Source organism: Zonotrichia leucophrys, chromosome 1A (assembly GCF_028769735.1).
Source record: "Zonotrichia leucophrys gambelii isolate GWCS_2022_RI chromosome 1A, RI_Zleu_2.0, whole genome shotgun sequence".
NCBI classification, from domain to species: Eukaryota; Metazoa; Chordata; class Aves; order Passeriformes; family Passerellidae; genus Zonotrichia; species Zonotrichia leucophrys.
Window position 1 is genome coordinate 40,026,572 of NC_088170.1, and position 26,729 is coordinate 40,053,300.

At 41.1% G+C, this 26,729-nt stretch overlaps 1 protein-coding gene across 1 annotated transcript in view; it reads left to right on the forward strand.

Annotated features, from left to right (window-relative positions):
* The first annotated feature begins 3,650 nt into the window (after nt 1-3,650).
* Nucleotides 3,651-26,729, forward strand: part of MYH9 (myosin heavy chain 9) — a 70,245-nt gene continuing 47,166 nt past the window's right edge. The window contains exons 1-3 of the mRNA XM_064702479.1: nt 3,651-3,790; nt 19,238-19,590; nt 24,388-24,544. Coding sequence (XP_064558549.1) covers nt 19,258-19,590; nt 24,388-24,544 — 490 coding nt within the window. The 5' untranslated portion in view covers nt 3,651-3,790; nt 19,238-19,257. The remainder of the gene's footprint in view (nt 3,791-19,237; nt 19,591-24,387; nt 24,545-26,729) is intronic.

The window sequence follows — 26,729 nt, forward strand, 5'->3', positions numbered from 1 at the left end:
TAGAGTTTAGCAATGTGACTCCTTCCATGGAGTAAACACCTTTTTGTCTCTGTCACTCCTCTTGTTTCACTCTCTCCAGCTTGTCAAACCTTTGGAAGAGGTTTTTTTCTGCTCCTCAAAGCATTGAAAATTAGTCATCAAAATTATTTTTGCCACTTTTATCTACTTGTCAGATGCAAAAATCAAATGTCCCTACATTTATTCCTGATTGATGAAGTGCAGGCATCTCCCAGTGCTTGCTGTTTGCCAACAAATTTAAGCAAAGTTTGTTTGCAACAAACTTAAGACCACACTGGTCTTGGATAAGACCAGTGTAGGAGAAAACACTGTAGTTGAGCAAAGTGGCCCTTGTCTGGTGTGTAAAAGTTGACAAAGTATCTCTAGATGCTCACTGCTTCATAGATTTGTTTCCCTCTGGAAATTCTACAGTGCCATCAATTTATTCCCATCAAACTGGTAAGTTTAGATGTTTTCCAGAATTCAGTGACCATTACAGGTTTGTTCTTCCAAATCATGCTGGCTTGCAAACACAGATGGAAAATATGAGTGAAGTTGATCAGAAAGATCCACCTAGACATCCTGTGAATTTGTAAAAAGTAACAGATGTATAAAATCAGTCTGATAGCTCTTTTAGTCACTCTTGTTTTTCTCTGAGGCGTGTCCCCTTTCCTGGGTAACTTCCTGCCAACAAAAACCTATTGCACTTGTTTTCAAGGTAATCAAGCTACAGAACACTGACATTTAAAATCTGACTTTCCTTAAGTACAGCACATCTACAAATCTGACCATGAGGGAAACACAGAGTTTTCTATAGAGGTGGGATACACTTTTTTTGAAGGAGGAGGATGGTGTAAACCTGTACCAGTCTTTGTTCTGAGCTCAGTTTTGATGCTTTACTGATGAAGCCATCAAGAAAGTTTTAATATCAATTAAACAGGAGTGGGACCAAGTTCTTAGATTTATATTAAAAAAAAAAAAGAAAAAGAAAAAGAAAAAGAAAAAAGGGCCAAACCTTAAGAAGGCAGTCCAGTCTAACCTTAGCCTTAAATCTGAGCAGATTAGGAAGAGCAGAGAACATTCATGAGTGTGAGAGTCAGAGAAAAATAAAAGAATTTAAACTACCAATAATATACACTCTTCAAAAATGACTTTGTGACAACCTTTCTATGTCTGCATTTCATGCTTCCAGTCATTATCTTTTATTTCCAAAGTAACTATGGCTGTCAGTTCCTATTGCCTTTTGTACTAGCTTTCCTAGCTAAGATCTGCTACTTTTCCTCCTTTAAAAGCTCTGTTTAGACTTGATACTGACTGCTTTCCTTTGCTTACCTCTCCTTTCTTCAGCCACATGGCTAACGATGCAGCTTCTCATGTTCTTAAGAAGCTTTGATATATTTGGTTACCTCCACTATTTTCATTCTGCTTCATTTTTGTGGGAGAAGTTAAAACCATGTTGTTCAGCTAATAAATATCTGTTCCATATGTTGGTCATTTTTTTCATGGCTCAATATGAGCCACTGGATGCACCATAGAATCATGGAATGGCTTGGGTTGGAAGGGACATTAAAATAAGGCAGTTTCAACTCCCCTGACATGGGAAGGGACAGTTTCCACTAGACCAGGTTACTCAGTATTCCATCCACTCTGTCCTTGAACACTTCAAGGGATGGAGCATCTACAGCTTCTTCAGGCAACCTCTGCCAGTGCCTCATCACCCTCACAGTAAATCCAAAGGTATCTGGTTATGTAGGTAGCTGTCTGTCACAATTCCAGCCTCCTTTCATTTTCTACCTTGAAGCACTAGTGGAGACCTACCCAGTATATTCTTTTCTTGTGGCCAAATTAAATTCTCATTTGTATTTTGCATCTGTATTTACATTTCTCACCTCTGCCTCTAACAGTGACACTTCTGTGTCCCTGATACTCAGCTGTACAATCACCTTTCAGTGATTTCTCCCACTGTCTGCTGTGTCTTGAGATAAAAATGTCTAGGATTGTTTCCAAACTGCTGCAGTGAACCCTTCTAAGCTTTAAGTGTTCCACTCAGACAAGAAACACTTACTATAGATACTTCTCCATTAACTTCCCTCTTTATTCAAGCCTCTTTAACTTCATTTGCCTCTTCTGCTTGTAGCATTGATACTGCCACCAGTAAATTCTGCTTTGCATTTTCTGTCACTGGCACTACATCTGCAAATGTACCCTCCTTGCACAAAGTAGGAAGTCATAAAGGGAAGGACCCTTGCATTTCTATATTCTCATAAAGGGTGCAGTAAACCTTATCTGCTTTTCTGGATCTGGCATATGGATTAAGATATGCTGTACTCTTTTCAGAAGGACTTTGGTCTCACATCCTGGCTATTGCTTCCTCCTTTAGCTCATCCTGAGGTTCCACTAAATATAAGGGGCAGAATTACACCCTTTTGTCTTTTCACACATTAGTGTTTCAGCCTGCCTTCTAAAATACATTTCAGACCTCTGTGAGCAGGTGCACTGGCTGTTCAAAGACCTCAGCAGAATCAGGGGCTGCTTACACTCATGCTCCTGCCTGCCTCAGCTTTGTCCCTTAGAAGCCAGTGAAAGGAAACAGGATCCTTTACATTCCTGGGTGGAAAAGTCTTATGAGAAGCCGAGGAACCTGCAGTTGTTGAGCCTAAAAAAAGGAGGCTCAGGGGAGACCTTATCAATCTCTACAACAGCCTGAAAGGAGGCTGTAGCCAGGTGGGGGTCAGTCTCCTCTCCCAGGCAGCCACTGACAGGGTGAGATCATGGCCTCAAGCTGAGCCAGGCTGCACGTTAGAAGGAATTTTTTCACAGAAAGTGATTAGCCATGGGAATGGGCTGCCCAGGGAGGTGGGGGAATCACCATTCCTGGAGGTGCTTAAGGAAAGGCTGCATGTGGCGCAATCTCAGTGCAATGGTGTGCTTAACGTCGTGGTGTTCGGTCATAGGTTGGACTCAATGATCTCAGAGACCTTTCCAACCTGAATGACTCTGTGAAACAAAATTTTGACTCTTGCAGGTATTTTGCACTACAACGAGGCTGACTGGGAACCTCTTGGCCGGGACACCCCCCAACCCCTACCCCCATCTCGGAGGACTTCTGGCACGGTCTCGGGCGGCGGGGCAGCAGCCCATGGCCCCGCGGAGCCCCTCTCCTGCTCCCGGCCGGGGCCGGGGCCGCGTCCCACGGCCCCGCGGATCCCCTCTCCTGCTCCCGGCCCCGGACCCACTGCTGCTCCCGGCCGGGGCCGCACCCGCTGCCCTCGGCAGCACCAAAGACCGGCGCGGGGCATTGTGGGGCTGCCGCGGCGTGGGGCGTTGTGGGGGCGGCTCGGCCGGGCTCGACCCGAGCGGATCGGAGCGGGGGAGTCCTACCCGACCCCGCAGCCGGCACAGTGGAGCCCTCGGAGCCCCCGAAGCCCCTCAGCCGCCGCTCCCAGCCCGAGCGGCCGCGGTGCCGGGCTAGGCTGAGCGGGACGGGGCGGGGCCGGGCGGGGCGCACGGGCGTTGCTAACGGCTCAACGGCTTCCTCAGCCTCCGCACACCTCGGCCGCTCTGATTGGTCGTGTTGGCCGTCAATCTTCGGTAGCGGGGGCACCATTGGTGGGCGGTGGCGTAAGGGGTGGGGCGGCCCCGCCCGGGCGGGCGGGCGGCTCAGCAGAGCCGGTGAGCGAGCGGCGGTCGCGGTGCCGCGGGAGGAGCCGCAGCCGGAGGACGCCGCACTCTTGTCGTGAGGAGCGCAGCCGCCGCCGCGGCGTTTCCTTCCCTCCACCGTAGCCGGGCTCAGGTGAAGCCGGTCGGGCGGGGCGGTGGGCGCGGGTGGGCTCTGGTTTTCCCCCCTGGCGCCGCGCTTTCCTCCCTCCCTCGCCGGGTTTGGCGCCTCTTTGTCCGGCCGGGCGAGAAGGCTCCCGCTGTCCCGCCTCTCCGTGTCCGCTCGGTCCCCGTGGGACCTGCCGGGCTGGCGTGCTCCCCGTGTCTCCCCCGTGCCCCGGGGCCGTGCGTGCCCGCGGAGTTGCCGCTCTGCTCCCTGCGCGCCCCGCGAACCGGCCTCCCGCAGGTGGGGTGGGTGACTGGCGCCCTGTGCCACCGTAGCCCGCTCCTTCCCCTCCCTGCTGCCCTCCGCTGCCCGGCCCGCGGCGGCAGCGGGCAGGGGCCGCCGGGGGCCGCAGCTGTCAGGGCTGCAGCCTGAGTCACGGGCTGACAGCCCTCCTGCAGACACCGCCATGGGCTTGGCTTCCGCCCGCCCGCCCGGCTCCACTTCCTCGTTCGTTTGGGCCAGGAGAGAGAGGGAGGGAGGGAGGAGGGAGTGACAGGGCAAGATGAAGCTTGCACCGAGAGCTCTTGCAGATAGCTTGTGCTTTCAGGCATCACCTCCAACAGAGTAGTAAAAGTTCTCCGGCTTTGAGTGGTATCTTTACCGACTTGTAGGTGCGGAAGGTAACGAGTTTCATAGCCCCCGAGCGCGGTGCCTGCCCAGGAAGTTTAATGAGAATTGCTCCTAATTCGCCTAAACACAGGGTGAAATGAGTTTTAAAAGAATAACACGCTTCTGGTACTAAAAGGGGATTTTTCAGAAGTGAACTGCATTGGTCGGCAAACTCTGCAGGCAGTGACTCTTTAATTCCACTTTGTTTTCCTCTTTACAATTCCTTTCCTTCTTTTCTTTCCTCTCGATGCACTGTTTGTGCTCTTGATCTTTCTTCTTCTGTAGGTTTTTCTGCCATATCCTGTCACGATGTCCTGAGCCATACTCCATCAGAGTGGACTAAGAACCTAAGCTTTTTTTATAACTGGGCAGGTCTTCCAAAACACAGTAATCTCTCAAACAATGCATTAAAAAAATATGCTTCAAACTTGTAAAGATACTGTAGTAGTCTGCAGGCCAAGGTCCATTTATAATTTGCCTGCTGTAAGGAAATACAAGGTAACTTATATGGAGACTGTTGAACCGTGGATTGGAAGATTAAATTACACATTCTTGACTCTTGTATACATCTCCTATTCATAAGGCTAGGTATGGTAAAGTTTTAACTCCAAAGTAACAACCCTCTAATCAGTTACTGCCTGTGTTAAATGCCTTTGAAATTAGTCACTAGGTCACGATGTGACTAAGTTCACTTATCGATGGCATTCCAGCAAAAATCATGGTGCAGATAGGTATTGACTCAGAAGGCTTCAATGAGATAAACTGATATTTTATTAACTAGAAAGTTGTAATGAGAGGAAAGCAATTGATAAATGTAAGTGGTACAGAAGGGTTTTGAAGTTGTTAATCACAATTTTTCAAACTGTATAAACACAAGGCTTCATGCTAATCTAACCTTGTGAAAATAACTACAAGGAAATCATTCAACAGTTCTATGATGCTCCATATCAGGTGGAACTGCTGAAATTATGTGTTATTGCACTTATTCATACTGTGTCCACTGTCTTTATGGAGGTGGACAGGCAAAAATTTCTATAGTACTGAAGTAGAAGCAAAATTGGTAGTAGTGTAACTTCTTTACTGACCTGAAACGTCCAGGTGAATGTGACTGGCACCAAGCTGGTGAGTGATGTGGTTCTTTTTGGAATCTGGTGTTATCCTTTGGATGCTTGACTTGTGTAGCCAAGGTCTGACTTTGGAAGACCTCTGGAGAAGTGTTTGTGCTGCCAAATAGCCTGTGTCTGTTTCTGTATAAACAGGAAGACTTAATAGTCAGGTTCTGTCTGCCCCAAAAGAATAAGTGAAGAAACTTTTATAGGCTTTTGCATAGATTGTTGGGCTATTTCTACCATGGTTGTGGGTTGGTTTTTTGGTTGTTTCTTTGTTTCTTTTTTCTTTCAGGTTAATCTTGTAAGAAAAATGTTGCCAGATGATAATTTCATCTCAAGAGATAAAGAATAAGATTTTTTTTTCATTATTTTCTCTGCATAGATTTTTATGTGTTTCAGAATGTTTTAAGAAGACAAATAGCTTGTGAGTGCTATACTGTAATCTTTTAAATGACTATAATGAAAAAGTAATAATAATAAAAATAAAACCAACCTTGTCCAGTAAAATCATAGGAAAGAGAACAGAAAAATCTCTCACTTAGGAAGCTAAAATAATCTTTGTTGTCCAGCATATTATTTAGGTATTATGAAAAATGTTGGAGAGTGTTCAAGCTGTGTAGCCAGTGGTAGCTCTAGTACTCACTCATCTTCAAGTTGAAAACTGCCTTGCAGTTGGATGCCACAGGCGCTTAACTCTCTTTGCAACATTACTTTGCACTGTAAATGTATCTTCTACAAATGTGAGACTTGCATTTACCACTTCAACAAACTGTCTTGAAAACATGAACCATTATCATCTTGGAAGGTCTTTAAAAACAGTGCACTGACTGTACTAATTCACAGGCTGGTCGTGTGTCAGGCTATTCACATGCAGGTACGAGGGAGTGCATGGATATCAGCTACTGCTGGCTTTGTGAAAATACACTTCAATTGTGTCTGTCTATATCCAAATTTCAGATTAGGTTCTGTTAATGTCCAGAACAAAGGAGACAGGACATGTGTCAGAGGTTTTATGATTTCTGAGCTGATTCTTCTCAGTCTTCCTCTTCCACCCCATCCCTAGGCCTGTGTCTTGCCCAGATTGATGTCGCTTATGGATTAGTGTGACCGTAATAGGGTGAGATTATAAGTGGGCCCATGGGAGGTACAGGAACTCATCTAGTTAATGCAAGGTTTACTGAAAGGGGAAGTCAAAGCTAAGGTTGTGTTATCCCCCACAGTACATCTGCTTTTTGGTGTGGTAGCTTTGGGTTATTGGGTAACATGCTGAAACTAACTGATGACTGGAGTGCATTTTAGACGCTCATAATTAGTGTGCATGTCTACTAAAAGGTGTCCAAAACCTTAATCTTCAGTGTATGATATAATGTATTTTTGTTTGTTTGACTTAATAATGCACTCAGTGCCCTCTAACATAAATTTTTTCTTTGATTTCTTGTGTAAATATCTCGTTACTCTTTGCTTTCTTAGTTTATAATTGAGGCAGAGCTGTTTGCATGTTAAGTAGAGAAATTGTGTGCCTGACATTAAGTCTTCTGTGGGTTGGAACAAAACTATAATAGCAGAGGATTGCCTACAGCAGCATTGTTTTTGCTGGCAGTTGTTCTAACTTAATGGTGGCTCGGTGACCTTGTACCTTAAATTTCTTTTCAGTTTAACCACAGCATGGTTCTAATTGAGTTTTCTAGCGTAGAAAGAGATGGAAACTAGCAACCTGATTTTAATAGAGTAAGCTGAAGCGAAAACACAAATGCAACTTCTGCCCTGGAAGCTAATGCAAATGGGTGTTGTCCAACTAAATGAAATGCATCAATTTACAAGTTCATCTTAATTATGGTTTATCCGCTTCGCTTTTTTCTTCAGTGGCTGTGAGAACTTGTTCGGAGTACTTGAAGCAATAATCTCAACACTGATTCGTCTTGTAGTGCCAGGCCACTGTAGTGGTTTAAAAGCTTCTGACCTCACTCCAGCCCAGTTGTGTTCAGCATAATGGGTTAGTCCCCATTTTCAATTAATGGTCCTTTGGCCTGTTACTGTTCTGCACAATCTGTTGCCATTCTGAGCATCCTGAAGAGTCTGGAGAAACAATAGTGTGCAGTTTTCTGGTGATGGAGCTGTGATTGATTTCATTGTGTGATACTTTTGGAGCTAGTACTGCTAAGTCATGTTCTTTTTAACCATAGCAAAAGGGAAACTGGAAAATTGATCTGGCATGCTTTGTCTGCTGTAAATTTTTTCTTGTAGAGATATTACAAATGTATTGCTGCTGGTTGCAGAGAGGTATAATGAAATGTAATGCTGTATGCTGTGTCTTGACTCCATGACCTATTTATGAAATTTATGCCTCTAGAGTTGTGTGCATAGGGTTTGGATTCTGCTTGTCTTCATGACTAGAAATATAAATTTCTCCTAATGCATGTATGCTGACTTTACTGAGAGCAGTAAATAAAACCACATGGGTAAGTGACTTCAGTAATCTCAGGCTAATAATTAATATGTTAAGGGAAACTTAACTTGAAAATCTGTATCATGAAGTCTTCTTAACTGATGAATACTTCCATTCATCAAGAGCTACCATTTTAATGAGTCTCGGCAGGAAATCCATTGTGATATATCCCTCTGCTCAGAACTGGAGTTCTGGTTTGTGTGAAAGCAAAATGGGCCTTCAGACTTGTAAGAAAAAGGGTTGAGAGAAATTTTACAGCTCTATTTTGTCACTTGTGTGCAATCAGAGGTTTTTTTTTTCCTGCTGGGCAGCTTCCTGTTTAAAATCTTAGCCTTAAAGCATGCTCTTGTAATAGTTTACTTCACTTTTTATTGTTTGTAGTGATGAGAGTACATTCACCTGTGTTTTTCTTTTAAGTTCAAGATTTGACCAGTTCATTTGAATTTAGACTCTTTTACTCAACCTTGGAGGTGCAGTAGATTTGACTTTGGTTAAAGTTGGTTATGGTCAACAACCGACCCAGTTAGTTTTAGTAACAGAATTGTTTTAAATGTCCAAGAAAAAAAAACAGAAAGGAAACCTACAGCCAAATTTCAATTAAAAATTTAGTTGCTTCTGTTTCTTTCGAAATGTGACTGACTTAACAGAACTGTAGTATCAGTTTGTAGGTCAATTGTTAGTAAGTTCTTTTTGACAGAGACTGTTAAATGTAGGTCTGCTTGCCATTTATTGCAAGAGATTCCAGTCTTTCTGTGCCAGAATTGATAAAATCAGTTATTTTGGAATGTGTGAACAAAGTATAATTGATGTGCTATCAATTTAAGAAAAAGAAACCTTATCTTAGAATTTAGACATACTTGAACAGGTATAGGGTGCCTAGATGAAAGAACTTCTCAAGAAATACAGAATGTAAATCTGAAATCAAACCAGTGAACTGGATTAGTAAATTCCTGGCTAAGCACTTGAAACTAGTTGGTTTGTATGGTAAATTGATTTTTACACCTTTTTTAAATGTAGATAAAAAAATACTCTCAGGCTTCTATTTTAGCTATATCAGTCATAGTTCTAAATGTAGAGGAAGGTATTGACACTTTGCTTTGGGTTTTTTGGGTGGTTGTGAGGATGGTTAGCTGTGTGTTTAACAGTTAGTGAGTGGAACAGGTCAGAAGGGGAGGATTTGAGATGAAGATAACCAGAAACAGCAATTTAATTAATAAATTCCTCATTGTGGTAACTATCTAGAAAACAACTTTACTTTTTACTTGTAAATGCATATGAGGTAGTCTAAGAAATATTTCTTTTGTATTAGTGGAATTTTATTTTTTTAGCAGAATGCCACTTAAAGATATTTTGTTCTTCATAGTTGTGGTTCAGACGTCGCTTTTCTCCCCATTGTTCAGAGATAGAAATGATTTTATCCCTTTCTGACATCAAGTGGAATGTATTCAGACTTCTCAGAATTGTTTAAATAAATGGAAGTACGGATGCAGATACACTGTTGACTACCTAAAATAGTTAAATAATTGGATTCTTGAAACGGCTGTGTTTCAAGTGTAAGTGTCTGCATACTGACCAAGTAAATCTTCTTTCTTAGAGGAGGATAAATACCAAGTAAGATTTCTCTACAAGCACAAAAACTCTTTAAATTGTGTCTTAAGATTTGTGACTTTACCCAGGCAATAAAAGCTAAGCGAACTGGTTTATGTTGCAGTATGAATCTTTATAGCAGACACTAAATTCTGTGACATTTCATTACACAGTAAATTATTGTGAATTGGTTTAATGGCCCTTTCCAAGTTTAATGCAGTATATGATTGGAAAAGTAAAATGAGAACACACAAATGTGATGAGAAAGATGTATTAGTCATAAAGGAAGGATTGCCAATTTATTAGGCAAATTAATGTAACTTCTAAAAGCTATCTGCATTTGTCCATGTAGCACTGACATATACATGTGCAAAATCAGTTTATCTTCTTCTTGCACATGGTGGGAGCTAATCTGTTATGTGGCAAATCTTAATTTTTTTCATAATGGGCAGAACTGTATGAATAAATTCTAGTTCTTTAGTGCTCAAAAAACTTGATGTAGACTTAAATGATAAATATCACCATGTTATATTACTGCTAATTCTGTTAGGAAAAAGTGCAGCTGCAGTAGTGGTTCAGCTCTTGCTTGTGTAGATAAGGAGAAGAATATCAGAGAGTCACAGGATTGTTTGGGTTGGAGGGGACCTTAAAGATCATTTTGTTCCATTCCCCTGCCACGAGGGACACCTTTCACTGGGCCAGGTTGCTCAGAGCTCCATCCAACCTGGCCTTGTGCACTTCCAGGGATGAGGCATGCAGAACCTCTCTGGGCAGCCTGTTCCAGTGCCTCACCACCACAGCACTGCTGTATGTCCATATGGGCGTGGACAGTCTTGCTAACTATGGTGGAAACACACAAAACAGTTTTGTGTGGTCAGTGTTTCCTTATGGTTTTTTTGTCCTTTTAGGGCAGAAAGCAAAACTTTATTGGAAAGTTTCAAATTATATTTGTTTCCTCCTATGGAAATCATGGAATGTCTTATCAGTCACCTGTCAAAAGGAGATAATTTTCTTTTTTTTCCAAAAAAGTCTTTTCTAGAATTGCCGGAATATGGAAAATTTTATATGCCATATAGCCATGATTGTAATAGTCCAGACTAAGTTTCTACTTCAAGTGCCCTTGCTTTTATTCATTTGAGATTGAAAGATGAGTCCTTTCTTCTCCTCTAACACAAAAATCTGTGTTTCAGGAGATCCAGACAGGAGGGCACGGTTGGGTGAATTCTAAAATTAGTGATGCCTAACGCTGTTCCTTTTTAAAGACTGATATATTTGCCAATGAGAGAAGAAAGCACAGGTCAGGGAGGGAGCAAGCTGACCAGAAGACAAACTTGAGTGTTCCTCGTGTGCTCTACTGCACCAGGAGCTTTCTGTAGAACAATGCTTATAATGGATAGCTAAGAGGCTGTGCCAGACCTTGAATGCAGTACGGAAATGCCACAATCTGGATTTTTAGACCCTCTTGAACATGATATTTATGAGCATAAGTATTTATAAAACAAATATAATAAAAATAAACATAAATACTTTCAACCTGGCCTCCTTACTCATCTTGGAACGTAAAGGCTATGTAGCTTTTTCTTCTTTGTGTAAGAGTTGCTGTGTTCTCCTGTCCAAAAAAAGTCATTCTTCAGACCCCTACCTCAGACATCACTGTCATAAACAGAGATGATATAGGTCTTCTTATTGAACTGTTATGTATTGCTGGAAGGGTTGAGAATCCAGCTTAGACCCTGTAAAGACAGTACACTTCTCTGTGCCAGGATTTTTGCCTGCCATCCCCATAGCTGCTGTAAGTGTGCAGCAGAATGATTTGAAACAAAAATAAAAATATGAGATGTAGCAGAAGGCTGCTTGTACACAGTCCTAGTTTGGCACAGTAGGCCAAACTGGAAGTTTTTAGAGAAACTTCTGCTGCAAAGTAAAAATAATACTTTTTATAATTATTTACTGGACACATTTACACTGATGATTTGTTCTTTTCATTGTGAACTGGAAGATGATTAGTAGTATTGATCAAAGCAATTTGTCAGTTAATGTTGGCAAGAGTAATTGTTCCTGTAAGATGACTTTATCTTGGCCAGGTAAATGCTAAATATTTGCATCTAAAAGGATGAACCAGCCCTGTATTTTTTGTCTCTGTATTTAGATGTAATTGTTTTATTTCTTGTCTGCTCTTGCAGTGAATTGAAACCTGGCATTGACAAAAATGACAGAGTGCTAATTGATGTATGTAGAGCTACCTTACACAGTTCCTCAGAGTTCTTGGCAGATACATTTTTGCCTTAAATCAGAATATCAGGGAAGAGATGAAAAGTGACCCCGAGGTAACAAAGGTTAAAACTTTCTAAGCTCTTCCCCCCTCTCTCCTGCCATGTCCGTAGGGAACTCTGCATGCCTGATCAGAACTTATGCAGGCCATTATGCCTCCTGAAAACAAGTCTTCCAGCAAAACAGCTTGAACAGCAGGGATGGGCTGCAATTTTCTGAACTACAGCTGTCTCCTTAAGTGGGATTACTTTGCTGAGTGGTCACGAAGAATGTGTTCTCCCCCCGGAATGTTTTCCTTGTGGGCACACTGTCTCTGTAAGAGGAATTCTCTCCTCTGCTGAGAAGGCATGTACTGTACTCCACTAATGAGAAACAACAGTTGCAGAAAGTGTATTATGCAGGATTGTAAACTTTGAATATTTATTCAAACTGAATGGGGTTGGGTGGCAGCCAGCCTAGCTTTGTCATGCTAAAGACTGGACTTGAAATCAACAGAAGGCTGCCCTCCCCCTCCCTAAATCAGTGTTTGGTGTGTTTGAACAGCATGCACAGGCTTCATAGAGCTGGTTAACTGTATTGGTGCCATCTACATGGTAGTGTAGTAGTCTTTGTCTCCCTGAACTCACAAGGTGCAATTAAAATAGAGGCAAGCATACCCTCCCTAGCATTAACTTAACTATGCCTGCCTTTATTTGCCTGTAACCTACAGTGGTTAATTACTGCATGCAGTGTGGTTGCCCAAGATTGTTCCTGTGCTTCTGTAGCCCGTGGTGAAGCCACTGCGTTATTACCCTGTTTTCAGTCTTTGGTACCCAACAGTAGCCACTTCAGATTGGCATTAGTATTTGTTAAATGAACATATGCCATGCTTGTGGGACTGTTCTCACACTCCTACTGTGTTTGAACCCAGTGGAGAGAAAAGGTGATTATTAAGTGGCATGGAAGCGTCTTGCTTGTATGTGGCTTTGTGGCCTTTGCATTTTGCTATTGGGTGTCCCAGCTGCCGGAGCAAACCCCCTCTGTCAGCTGTTACAGCAGAATATATGAAAGTGCTGCTTCACACATACCAGAGTGGTGCTTGGCAGCTGATGAAGAGGGCTGGACATGGAGAAACCGAGAAGCATTTATTCCATGTTCACTGTTCTGAGGATGTGTGTTGGGTACCTTTAGGCCACTTGGAAGGTGCAGAATTTCCTTCAGTTTCTTTCTTTTGTCTTACCTGTAGTCTGGCCAGTAGGTCACTTCTGTGCAATAGAAGCTTCACTTATGCATTAGATAATTGGATTCCTCGTTCTTGGTTCTTTGAGCCCCACATACAGAGAGGGCACTTTAGTGCTCTACCTTGAGTTTAATTTACAGTAATAAACAGGGTAGCTGGCAAGTCTGGGCAGCACTACAGTCAAACTGAATATGCAACAATAATTGCCAGCAAACTGCATTCCAGTTGTGAAATAAATCTTTCAACAATGTATTGTGTGCGTCAGACTGTGACTGGAGAGGAAAGCAGTGAACTCCAGTAAGCCTAATAGCAGTCATTATGAGTCCCAAATAAAGCTGAAATAGAAGAAATGAGTCTGCATGGCAGCATTCTGAATGGAAAGGGTAAGTGCAGCTCGGTGCCTTCAGCGGGGCTGCCTGTGAGGGGGTGTTAATTGCGAGCTCAGGTACTTGCCTGGTGGTGTATTCTCTGTGGAACAACTGAAATTCGTGATTCTTGCATTCAGCCTGAAGCATCAGGCACTGGTGTGTCTCAATGTACTGAACTTGGGAAATAAGCAGCTATAACCTGTCCATCAGTTCAGCTTCCTGCCAGCTTTTCCCTTTCCTTTCTCTCTGCCTCCTTGTGATTCATTTCTCACCCTTAGTAATTTCAACTCCGGTTTTTATGTGGGTGTTGCTTACAAATTGGAGCAGTTTGGGCTAACAAACTTTACAGTTTTCTTTTCCATAAATATACTGTCACTTGGAGCTGTAAAGTGTCACTCTAACCTAAACAAATGAGATCTGAACAGTTCCTTAGTGAATACAAGGGAATTATAGGAAGTTTCTTCTTGGTAGGTTAGGGGTTTTATCATGTCAGTTCATGGTCACTGTAGCTAGCCTGGCCACTAAAGTCTATTTTAGACTAGTTTAGTCTAGTGTTCTAGCTGCTCTTAAATCTAATTTGAGGAACCTCATTCAGCGGGCTGGGGAAAGTGAAATAGTTGAATTGTAGGAATAATACAAGTTTTAGCTGTTCAGATCATAGCTTAGCAAGGATTCCCATCATATGACTCTTGCTGACCAAACTTAGTTTGAATAATTTGCAGCTTCTCAGATTATTTTTTAAATGCTGTGTATTAACAAATAATCCAAGTTCTCACTGAGTGCAACTTAGTTGTACCTAAAATAGGGCCATGAGTGACCAGCAGTGCTGTAACTTTCTAGTGCAAAAATCTTGTCTTGCTTATAGAAATGGTGTACAGTCCTTTTGTTCTGGGAAAGAGCCTTTTGTCTTGTATTGCACCCTCCGACAAGCTGCTAAAGGTAAGATAGTCTGGAAAATGGTGGCAAAGTTGTATTCATGAACTGCCTTTAAGTGGTGAACGATTTAAAGAAAGGGAAATTAACTTGTAGTCTAAATATGTTTGCTGTTTATTGTTCATTCTTTTTGTCACCCTTTAGGTGACAAAAGTTTGTCACCTAAAGGGTGACAGAAAGAGTGAACAATTACTTTACTTCCTGTTGCACTGCAAGTAGAAAGGCCACTAGGCAAACCATGTGGGAGGATTGTTTAATATGAAATCACAGGAGATTTGTAACAGTGTTTTACTGGCAGATACGAAGCAGAAGAAAACTTCCAGTAATTATCCATTTACATCCCTTTTCAGGCTGGCTCAGTCTTACAGCAAAGTTCTGAAGTGTTGATCTCAATTGCCAAGGATTCTGTGCATGTATATGGCTGTTTTGCATCCTTGCTAGCACAGTATTTCACAAACTTCTCATAATTCATTAAAGCAGGGAAATGAAATGGTGTGTGAGTAAAACTGTCTTTTCCAGTTTAGTAATGCATCTTTGCTAGGAATGAGGCTGAAGCCAAGAAAGAACAGTGTGGGGATCCCTACTTTAACCATGGTTTAGGTAACTCAAATTAGAGGTGTTTCCTTGCTCAGCCAGTGCTCTAGTACCTGCAAGTGTGATGCTTTAACTCTTGCATTAATGCTCTTATGAAATAAGTATAGAATTCTTGTGAATTCTATTTCTACTTCAGCTGTTAGCTAAATAGTTAGTAAAGCTCATGCTTATCTAATTGAGCAGTGGCTCACTCCAGGAACAGTTCTGTGGCTACTGACAGAGTGAATGTCTGGGGGGAAATACAAATAGTTACTGAAAATTTAATTGCAAATAGGTAATGTTCTGTGCTTTTAGCACTTGTAAAATGCTTGTTATTGAAAGAAAGGGACCTTACAGCAGAGGTATCCTTTAGACCTTTCCAAACCAGATAAAGTATTTGTTCCCAGGTTTATGGGAAGCACTTGATGTTGCTTTAAGTAGAGTGTGTGTGAAGTGTCTTCTAATTCAAGCCTTAAGGCTATGAAATTGCAGGAGACTAAGGCAAACTTCTGTCCATATGACTGTATTCCAGTGAGGGTTTGGAGTAATTCTGCCTAATTCAATGGGAATGCATGTCATCTTAAGTTAAATCCAGTGTTTGACTTGTTCCTCTCAAAAGAATTTGTCTGCTGGGAAATATGTATGTCATCAGGGCAGTTGGTATTATTTTGTAAGGCTGCACTACATACTGATGTCTTGATCCCATTCATGACACAGAAGGAACATTTTGTCTCTCTCTGTGACTGTATGGCATCTTTGTAGCAATTATGTAGTTAGTTAAATGACAAAGAATATCTCTTGGATTCAGAAATAATGGAAAACAAGCAAAGCTGGACCAGCCTCTTCCCCAGACTGTTCTGAACCACAATAAGGGAACATACTGGGTTAACAGGGAAGTGACTGTAGTATGTCATTTTTGGAAACAATACTAGGAAGGAGACATTTAAACTCAAAACAAGGATGGTCTGTCTTCCTTCTGTATTCTTTGGTCCTCTTGCCTATAGACTGGGATCAAAAAGAATATTGTTAATGGTATTCTCATCTGGCAGTTGCACAATAGCTGTGTAAAGATAAATGTCCTTGTGCTACATAATTATCTACACCCCAAATGCAAACTACCAGGCAAACAAATTGCTTCCTAATTTGTTCCTAAAAGAGCAATGATTTGCATTCATTGTTAGTTGGTGTAAGAGCTTACTGGGCTTGCTTCCTTCCTTGACCACTTTAAGGGATTTTTAGAAATGCCCAGTGAAATGCAGCATAAGCTGGGAAGATAAGTTTAGGAGCCCATGAGATGGAGCTTGCTGAATCTGATTCCTCTGGTACTGTTCTTGTGGAGAAGACAGATTAATGGTTGGTTTGTGGTGTTGCTAGTTGAGACGCCCTGTGGGTTCGCAGTCAGCCTCGAGAATAGCTCTGATGCCATGTTATCTTAGCTTGGGCCTCTGTCTGTTACTTCTGCTACATGAGGATTCTGTTCTGGAGCACAGGAGAGCTGGTTTAAGATGATGGTAAGAAGGCTGCTGCTGCCATGCAATAGGGGAATTTTCAAGTCTGTTTCAAGTCTGAGGTACAGACCCTTTTGGAATCTCCTCACTACTGTTTGGTAGTACTTAAAATATTCAAAATTATATTAAATATATATATTTATATATACACTAGATTATACTATATTAATATATATTTAATATATTAAAAATATCTTGAACTTAGTGTTTGGTGAGATTTTAGAATAGCTGTGTTAGGCTATTTCTCCTCTTACTGTGAAAGTTGTTTTGAGCCCTGAAAATAAAAAGGTATAGATGCTCTAGAATGATCTCTTACTGGCTGAAGAATGCACTCTTGTAATATGTGAGATAATTTGGGGTTCTCTTCCTGCAAGGAATTTGTAATAAGCCTCTCTGTAACTATCTTATTTTCTTAGTTCTCTTCAGATCTAGGACTGACTGGGGATACTCTTTGAAAGATTTATTGTGATCTTATCTACTCCTTTGCCTAAAAAAGAATTAGTCTTTATCCTAGAATGTATCTGAAGGTATACTGAATGCATGCATGTACTCTAGCAGTGAGGAAGCGAGGAGGACTGTGTTTCACTGTAATGTAGGACACTTCAGATGGCTGGTTACTTTGGATTCCTCAGGAAATGATGAAACTGAATTTAGCTGAAGCATAGTGCCTCTGTGTCCTGCCTGATTATAGCCAAAAAAGGCAACTGGTTACATTCTGGGAGTTGCATAGGCAGGAAGCTGTGTAATGGAGGGTAGAGCACAGCTGTTGCTTTGCCAAACCTGATACAACTCTGAACACAATTGAATATTTATTTCTTTTTTTTTTCTTTTTCCTCTCTTTCCTTCCACTCCCTTTTTTTAACCATTTGATCACAGCCTGCAGATGATACTCTGCAGTGTCATGAAATCCTAATATCCTCTGTTGAATTGTTGGCCTTCTTTATTTGCTATATACTCTGTCAGGCTTGCTGTTATAGGATGGTCTTGGAGCTCTTCTGACAGCTCAGGTTTTTTATGGCAGCCTCCAGACTGCTACATGTTGTCTTTACAACATATCTCTTCATCATGTATCCATGAAAATCTTGTTTTCAGGAATAACATGAAAAGGAGGAGTTGCTCTCAGAATCACCATTGTGGTTGAGCTGGAAGTGTCAGTGACCCTGTGGGGAAGGAGAGATGAGGTCAAGTGTGGAATAGGTGCTTGGCATATCCAGTAAGGCTTAAGACAAAGATTTTAAACTCAAACTAAAGGAAGTGGTTGTTTATAGAGTGATTTTCTCTTTGTTTGCTGAAGAATTTTTGACTGAATATACAGCTATCCATACAGTCTCTGGCACAAAGTTACATACCCCCTCCAGTGATACATTTGTTAAAAGGAATTTCCCTACACGCTTACAAATGACTGGTGTGGGCATTGGTGCCCATCATTATTATGGCTGATGCTTTTCTGGCTTCATTCACTGTTTGCTAATGCTGGGACTCTACATCTATTGTTGCTTTCATGCATGTTTTGGGAATTGAGCTGCTTCTGTCCCGCTTTCAATATCTTTTTGTCTGCAGTGTGTGCAGTCAGACTTCACTTACTTGATTTGCCTGCAGGTTTGTAAATATGAATTCTGTAGAGAAGTTATCCATATAGCTCCTGATAGCCTTCTAGGACATGAGTACTCATATTTTAATTTCCTGTTCTTTAGGTAGTAAAGAGCTCTAGTTTCTATTCAAGCTATGAGAAACATATACTGAGGACACTGTATCTTTGTGAGGAAGAATTTGAGAAGTAATGTTTATGGGATCTGGTAAAGAGGCTGCTGTTACATGGTTAATGAGCCTTGATGCATGCAGTCCTTTTCTGATTGAAAGGACTTTTGAATGGCACTAATAAAATTGCTGCCTTATAAACTGGAAAATCCCTGGCGGTATTGTTCTGGTTTTGATGAAACACTGAATCTAGGGTGCCATTTTTCAAGTATGCAGCCTAAGTCTCCTTTTTGTAGGGATGAAACTCTCTCCTCTATCTGACCGCAGCTTCATAGAAGGATGATAATAGAAGATATTTAGCTGTAAAGCTTCCTGATTTATTCTGTTACTATCTTGGAGATATTTTGCTACTGAACATTATCTAGGAAAAAAAAAAAGATATAAAATGGTGGGTTGGGTATTACTACTAAGCTGGTGATGGAAAGTATCTACTATCAGTCTTAACTGGTGTCTGTAAATTACTGCTATCTTTTAGAAGTAAACTGCACCTCGCATTTCAGGCTGGTTGTTGACATTTCTGAGAAGTTGTGGGTTTTGATTTATAGCTTATCAGGATAAGGAGATACAAAGTAAAAGTGTTGATTCCACATTTATGATTTTATTTCTGAGCCAATATCTCTACCAAGTAGAGCAGTGAAGGGTTACTCTTGACCAGAATGTTACTGACATAGTGTCTGATGCTATGAGGATTGGCACAAATTGTTTGGTGCTTGCCACTTTAATGTCCTTCCTCTTTTCTGCCAAATAATGGCTTCCAAATGCTTAACGGTCGGTGTTTTGTTGTAGGTTTTGGGTTTTTTATAAACTGCTTGCTAGTTTGGTTTTTTTCATACTCTTGGCAAGCAAAACCTTGGCCTTATTGGAAGTTTGACAACTTTAGCAGTGCTTACTAACATGAAATTAAAGGAGGGAGAGGCATGCTCTAATGACCAGGGATTCAGAGTACTTAGCATGTGCCTGTCTGCCTCTGAGAAGTTGCAAGGCAATTTGAGGCTGTAAAAATAACTTTTTTCTTTGTTTCCCCCTTTGTTCACAGGTCCCCAGCTGTAAAGCACAATGGCGCAAAGAGACGCAGATAAGTACCTTTATGTGGACAAAAACATCATCAATAACCCCCTGACTCAGGCTGACTGGGCAGCTAAGAAGCTGGTATGGGTTCCCTCAGAGAAGAATGGCTTTGAGGCAGCTAGCCTGAAGGAAGAAGTGGGAGATGAAGCCATCGTGGAACTGGCAGAGAATGGAAAGAAAGTGAAAGTAAATAAGGATGACATCCAGAAGATGAACCCCCCCAAATTCTCTAAAGTAGAAGATATGGCAGAGCTGACATGCCTGAATGAGGCTTCTGTGCTTCACAACTTGAAGGAGAGATACTACTCAGGACTGATCTACGTAAGTAATCTTGTCTGTTGGGGTAGGAGTTCCTGATGACATAGTGTGTGAACTTAATGTAATTGCTCCTAAATGCATGTGTTAGCCTTTCATTGCCCCTATACACAACTCATCATGTGACTTACCTTCCTCCCTCTACTTAAAATTTTTTCACTAAACTATGCCAATTCCCCTCTAGTTAATGTTGAAAGTTTCAAAGAATGCTGTGGTAAATCTGGCTTTAATGTTTTAATGTCTTTGTTTGCAGGATGTTTTGAATGCCTTTTAACTTTCTCTTAGCAAGACACAAGAGCAGTTGGGTAGCGGTGAACAGCGAGTTTGCTCTGAACCTAACCAAATAATAATAATAAAAACACAGTCCTATTCCACCCAGCATCTGAAATGTGTTTCCCATGTCTGAAGCTTCAGTGGGAAAGAAGTGCCAAGCTTTTTGTGTGGATCTCAGAGCATCTTTCTAGAGAGGAAACATGTGTGCCTGCATGTACTTACAGATAGGAAATGTTCCTTTTCTTTCCATCCCCAAATGGACAAGAGCAGAGATTCCTGTTTCTCATGGCTGTGTAAATAACAGACACTATTTATGGGACCAAGGGTCATACCCAATGAAGCAGGCAGCAACCACTTCACTCAATACCAAAGGCAATAAATAGGGGAAGGAGACTTTGGAACCTTGACCTGGTTCTTCAGTTCCCTTCTGATTTTCCCCTTCATGTTGCCTATGTTTAGCAAGCAGATGTTGGTCATGCTAGCTTCTGCTTTATTAATACTCTTCAGTTATAGAATAAGTTGTTAAACTTAGTGATAATGTAAAATTTGTGTGCAGTGATTGGTTAAAACAGGACTAGGGAGAACACAAGGGAGAAACCCATGACTTACTAGTGCTGTGTCTGCTCTTCTGGAGTGGCATGAAGGCATACAAATGACTCTTGGAGAAACTATCAGAGACTATCTGGAAGATGCAAGGCCAATACAAATTTAGTCTGATTTCCACAGTCTGATGTCAAAAGTTGAGAGCTAATGTGATTGGAGGTTTATGTAGTTTATTATTTTTGTAGTTAACAACTCCTTCCACTATTGGTCAAAATCTACTCTCAGATGGAAAACTCTTTGTATTCAGATGAAATAGGATATGCAAGATCCATGTGTAACATTTTTAGAGTAGGAAATACTGCTACATTATATAATAATTGTTGAAAATAATTCAGCAGTGTCTCAAGTTCTGTTCTATGCTGTGCAATGGGCTGTTTCACATATCTTGCAAGATACCATCTGAAATTTCAGACATGGCCTGTGACTAATAAATTGAGTTCTTCTAATTGGATTGTAAGAAGATTGAGATTTTTTTGTAAAAAATCCCCACACCCTTCACCCAAGCAAACCTTGCATAGTGTTTCTCTATTACAGAATCTGAGTCTTGCCAAAACTGTGTTCCTGTGCACTTGTGAAATGGACTGATCTCACCTGTCAGCAGTTCTCAGCAAGTCAGGAGATTTATGGGAAGGCTTAAAATACTTTCATTGGAGTGGCTGTTGGTTGATCATTAATCCGCTTGAAGAAAGGGAGTAGACGCAGTGCATCTCCAGCAGAAATGTGTCTGTAAAGATTGCAGGCATAGTTCAGTTCTGTTCTTCTGCTTTCTTTCTTATATGGCAGCAAGGCTGTGTGTTTTTATAAGTTATTATCTTTTTGCCTTTTTATTTATCTTTATTTTTCTGTCTTTTCATCCTGTAATACAAAGGGGGAAATCTTATTGCTGGTAATTGCGGGCAAATTTTGAGTGAGGAGTGACAGACAATTCAAGAACTAAGAGCTTGACTCCAAACACCATTTTGCTATTTCCATGTGTGGATTGGTTCTGCACTGAGGTGACTTGCTAAGAGACTGGCTTTCATATTAACCCTTTCTATTGGGAATCCTTTATCAAAAGATCATTTTCAGCTTTTGTGAATAATTTTTGCTTACCTGAACTGCTTTGTTTGTATTCAGTGTGAAACTCAAAACTCAATCTTACATGTTCCAGTTATTTTATTGAAGTTAACTGTTACTGGAAAATAAATTTTCTGATGCTGTCAGCTTTGTGCCTTGCTGCAGATGGTCCTTTCAACTCCTCAGAGTTAGTTTACCAGTTAGAAAAATAAAACTAGTTCCAGTTTGGCATGTGTGTCACTTGAAATAGTTAGTGAAAGGTAATGCCAGAATTCTATTTTGAGATAGTAGTAATGTCTGAGACAAAGTGCAGATTTCCAAGCCAGTTATGCTTATAATAGATGAGCCTTTGAATTGGAACCTTGGGTTCAATTCAGGGATTTATGCATATGAGTCTTTATTTGTACTTCAGTAAGATGAAGATAACTCTTCTCTGTGGTAGGGCTGGCAGCTTCTGCTTATACATACAACTAAACTTGCTTCCTATATGAAACTGTCAGTTACCTCAACCAGCAGTCATGACATGGTGGTCTTACTCAGTTTTTTATCCCAGCCATAATTAGTTGCCTGTCTTTATTAGACAAAAATATCCCTTCACACAGCTCAGGTCGTTTTACTGCCTGGAAACTTCCCTTAGGTATTTCTCCTGGCAAGCAGAATGCTGGAAGAAGGTGGTAGCTTCTTCTTACATACTTGCCTCATGGTTTCATCACTCTGAGTGAAATTAATGTGTTTCCTTTTCTAAACTGCTGCTCTCATCCATAAGGTGGCTTTAGACATGAACTGTACTTACAGGAAAAGCAACCATTCTAATCTATCAGCAGTCACAGCCATGAGGAGTCACACATACACAGCTAAGAAAGCTCTGCCTTCCTTGTGGACTTGTGTGCACTGTGAACATGCTGCTCTTGCATTGACCCATTTCTGTCTCTTTGTCCTACTCTGTGTTCCACTGGTGTAGTCAAAGGTCAGGAAAGCATCATCCAGACTTCCAGCTTTTATTCTGTGCTGTGCAAGTGCTGTCAGACTTGATGGAGAACTAAGAACTAAACTGAGGCAGAAGGAACTGACATTGCTGGCTTGGTTGCTGTAAACTCCTTAAACTGCTCTCTTCAGGCACCACCTGAAACCTAACCTGACTAGAAGCTTAGCTTCCTGGAACTTTAGAAGTACTATGCCAAAAGGTTTTTAGCCAACTTTCATAGTTTTCCACTTTGGAAAGACATTTAGTATTTTCTGTAAGCCATTCAAGTAGTCCTCAAATATTTTAAAAAATTAATGGAAAAAAAAAAGGAGGGGAGAAAAAAGAGTAGGTCTGGAAACATATCTTGATTGTTTATACTGGGATGTGGAAAAGAAACCTTAAACATCAATGAAAAACTCACTTCCTGGAGGACTTCTGTCTGAGTCTATATCTGAATCTGCTGCATATAACAGTGGACTTGTTACTTAGTGTTAAGCCAGCATGTAGAAAGATTGGACATAAACTGCATCTGCTACCACAAACTGTGTAGTAGATGCTATTTTCACCCTTCTGATCACTGCAGTCTAATCCTTACCTTTAGCTAAGGAGGTAAATCTGATTAAGTACTCTCTGTGCTCCTTGTGGAGAACTCTCTACCACTCCAAAGCACTCTTTTTTTCATTGAGCAAACAATAGAAGAGGTCTTGGCAATAGAAATAAAAAGTGCCAAATGTACTCTCTTCAGGTAGCACTGCAAGTTGCTGTAGGAAGCTTCTCATCTCCAGATGTTCCAAACAGCTGCTTCTAAAGTTGACAGGGAGCTAGGATAGCACTAAGCCCCAGGAGCAGGGCTTGGAATGCTATTCTTAGAATGTCTAGGAAATATCTAAGAAGCCTCTGCTCTTCTTATTCCCTTTTCAAGTAAAAAAATTGTTGCTGTGTTTTTTGGGTTTTTTTTTTTTTTCAGGTACTCAGATCTCAAAGTTTGGGCTTGTGTTTTTTTTTTTTTTTAAGAGACTTAATATTTTCACTGGAAGTGTTTTGACAGTTGTATTCCCTCAGAACTGTGCAATTTAAGCCAGTGGAAACCAATTGAGAAATGGCAGTTTGCTGTCATAGATAATGAATTAACCATTTTATATGTATTAGAAGCAAACTTTGGCATATATCACTGACTTCTTTTAGAATTTTTTTCTATTTTGACTGGTTTGGAACAATACTGAGCATTCTAAACATACATACTGAACATACTATACATTGCTGACCTTACAATTTGAATCTAGTTCTAGTCCCACTTGCTACATTACAAATCATGAAAGTGTTCAGGCTTGAGGGGTCTTCAGGAGGCCATCTAATCCAGCTTTCCTTTCAGAAGAGGATGGCACTGCCTTTGGCATGGTATAGTGGTCTTGAAAACCTCTCAGGAGTAGGCTGGTCTTATTTTTCTTTTAGTAACTATTTTGGCTTGCAGTTCTATTTTGTTTAGTGATCATTTACTAGATAAATGGATATTAAACATGAGACAGAACACAAAATGTATGCATTTTGAAGCTAAGCACCTACATTCTATCATGAAATGGCACTTAGTTTGAAAGGAGGAAAAGCCAGTCCTAGTGGACTGTTAATTAGCTGGGGAGCAGATCAGTGATATCAGCATTACTAATGGCTCAGTAGGTGTTTGGTGGACACTTGGAAGAGTTGAGTACTGGTCAAGGTGAGAGTACTTGGGCTGTTCCTCAGATTCTAATATTGTTTAGTGGGAAACATTCCACATGGCATCACTGGAAGAAGTAATTAAAAAAGCACTGTTTGGTTTGTTTGTTTTTTCAAGTCATGTACTGTTAAAATATGCAAGTATATAACATTTTTAATTTCTGTCTCTGTTTGCTGGGGTGTTTTCTTTCCAGACCTACTCAGGCCTGTTCTGCGTGGTAATCAATCCTTACAAGAACCTGCCCATATACTCAGAAGAAATAGTGGAGATGTACAAAGGCAAAAAGAGACATGAAATGCCCCCTCATATCTATGCCATCACAGACACAGCCTACAGAAGTATGATGCAAGGTGAGTGCTGACTGAGATAATGACTCTTGTTGAAATCACAAATCAAGGTTGCAGTCAAAACACTGTAGGAGAACAACAACTCACTGCTATCAAAAGGCATTATTGTCCTTGCTTACAGACACTACTTAGTACCAGCTTTTGTGTTCAGGTGAATAGCTCTCTCCTGCTGTAGTGGATTGAAGAGCTCTACAAAAAGTCTGGTGAGAGCTAAATTGGACATAAAGAACAGGCTGGTGTGAATGCATGGGGTTCGGAGAAGCAGGCAAGCAGAACTGAGGTAGCAAATTTTCCATCTCAGTGATGAGCCTATGAATTGACATAGCTGTAGGTGGGCAGGGATGTGTACTGTTTGATAGAGGCTTTTAACAAAAGCCAGCTTAAAATCCAATTGCACAGTCTGGCTGGGGGGATCAAGCTTAGTATAACCTATATTTTGAAGTATGATGGTCAGTGGTAGCTTTACTGTCGAGACTTGTTTGGTTATATTCTTACTTTGTTAATAAAACTCACTATCAGGAAATATTAAGTACATCTGTTGCCTTTTCATGGAATAAAAGAAAGCAAGTGGATAGACCTATTTCACTCCACATTATACAGCTGAGAATCAGAGAACTGTGGCTATTATCTGCTACCTGTTTATCACTTGAGGAGTTCTAAATATGGAACTCTGAATGCTTTGTGCAGATCCCTGGTTCTGAGAGGAGGTTTTTCACAAAGTCAGTTGTGGTGTCTGTGATGCTTGGAGAGGTTCAGGTGTGGAGGTATTTTGTGCTTTTCTTCCTGTTTCTTACCTGGGTTTTATGAGGAGGCATACTTTGTAAGGTTTAAAGGGTGTAATGGACAGTTTGATTTGGTGTGCCTAAGTGAATGTTACTACTCCTTTATTTTTTGATGTCTAGAAATGACTAAGGTGTTTGTTCCTCCTAAGTCTTGTCACTAGCATCACATTTTTGAGCAAAGTCCAGATGTAATAAAATCATGCTTTAAGATTCTCATTAGTCTCAGTTTGAGTTCTGCTTTTCACCTGCCCTTGCTACCACTTGGACCTCCAAGCATAAGAGGACTATAATGATACAGGTTCCCAGAGTGGAAAAGAGAGAAAATCTCCACCCACCAACCTGTGTTAGTGTCTTCCAACAAACTTGGTGTGGGGAAAGCTGATGAAGGTTGTTTAAGTGGTGCCATGCAGGGCAGAGCACAGGGGTGAGCTAATGTGATGGATCAGCTGATCTATATTTATAAAAGCCTGGGATGGAGAGGGGTGAGTACACAGACCTGCTGAAGTGGACTGGTGGCAGGGTGTTGGTGGCAGTTTGCTGGAGATGTGGCAGGTCTTGAGAAATGCAGCCATACTGCTGGTGTGTTACTCTGAAATGAATGCTGCATCCAGAAGATAAAAACTTGTGAACCTGCACCTCTAAAGGATCTCACTTCCCTCAGAGAAAGACTGAATCTGCCATGATATGGTCAAGAATAGATGCTCCATCTATATTTTACATGGCAGAATGTTGTCCATAAACCTCATTGCACTTTTCCTTCTTTTCTTACTTCCTTCCCTCCATTGCCTGCTCCTTGTTAGCTGAAGCACTAAGTTGTATTTTTGTTAAACAAGCTGTTAACTTAGCTGTACCAAAGTTACTGTTCCATAGAAAGAAATCTTGTCTACACAGAATCAGAAACAGTTTCTTTGGCAGTGTTGTGAGGAGACTGAAGTCCTTTTCCCTTACAGACAACAGTTAAACTTGAAAGTGCATGTGCCTGCATCTTGTCCTTTGTCCCTGCCAGGTGTATATCAGTGTGTGACAGAAGGTACCCAAACAGCTGCAATTCTACATCAGGGGACAGGTGACCTTCCTTGGTGTGATGGTGGTTCAGAGGTAGTGATTAATCTATGTGGGTGTTTTCTTTCCTGTTGAAAAGAGGTGATGTGTCTGTCAGACCACCTCTTGGATGATGTCTAAGACTTGGAAACCCCAGACTTGACTTGCTTTGTTGTACAGAGCTGAAGAATGGCAGCCCTGCCAGTTTTCCAAGCATGGGAAAGTTGCTATGAGGTCTGCTGGAGTGTTTACCTTTCCCAGAACAATTCTAGCTCTGCTGTATTCTCAGCAGTACTGACTGTCTAGAGGCTTACCCCTGCTCTTTGCCTAGTTTTAGAAACCTTGTTGCAGACTTTTTGTAATGC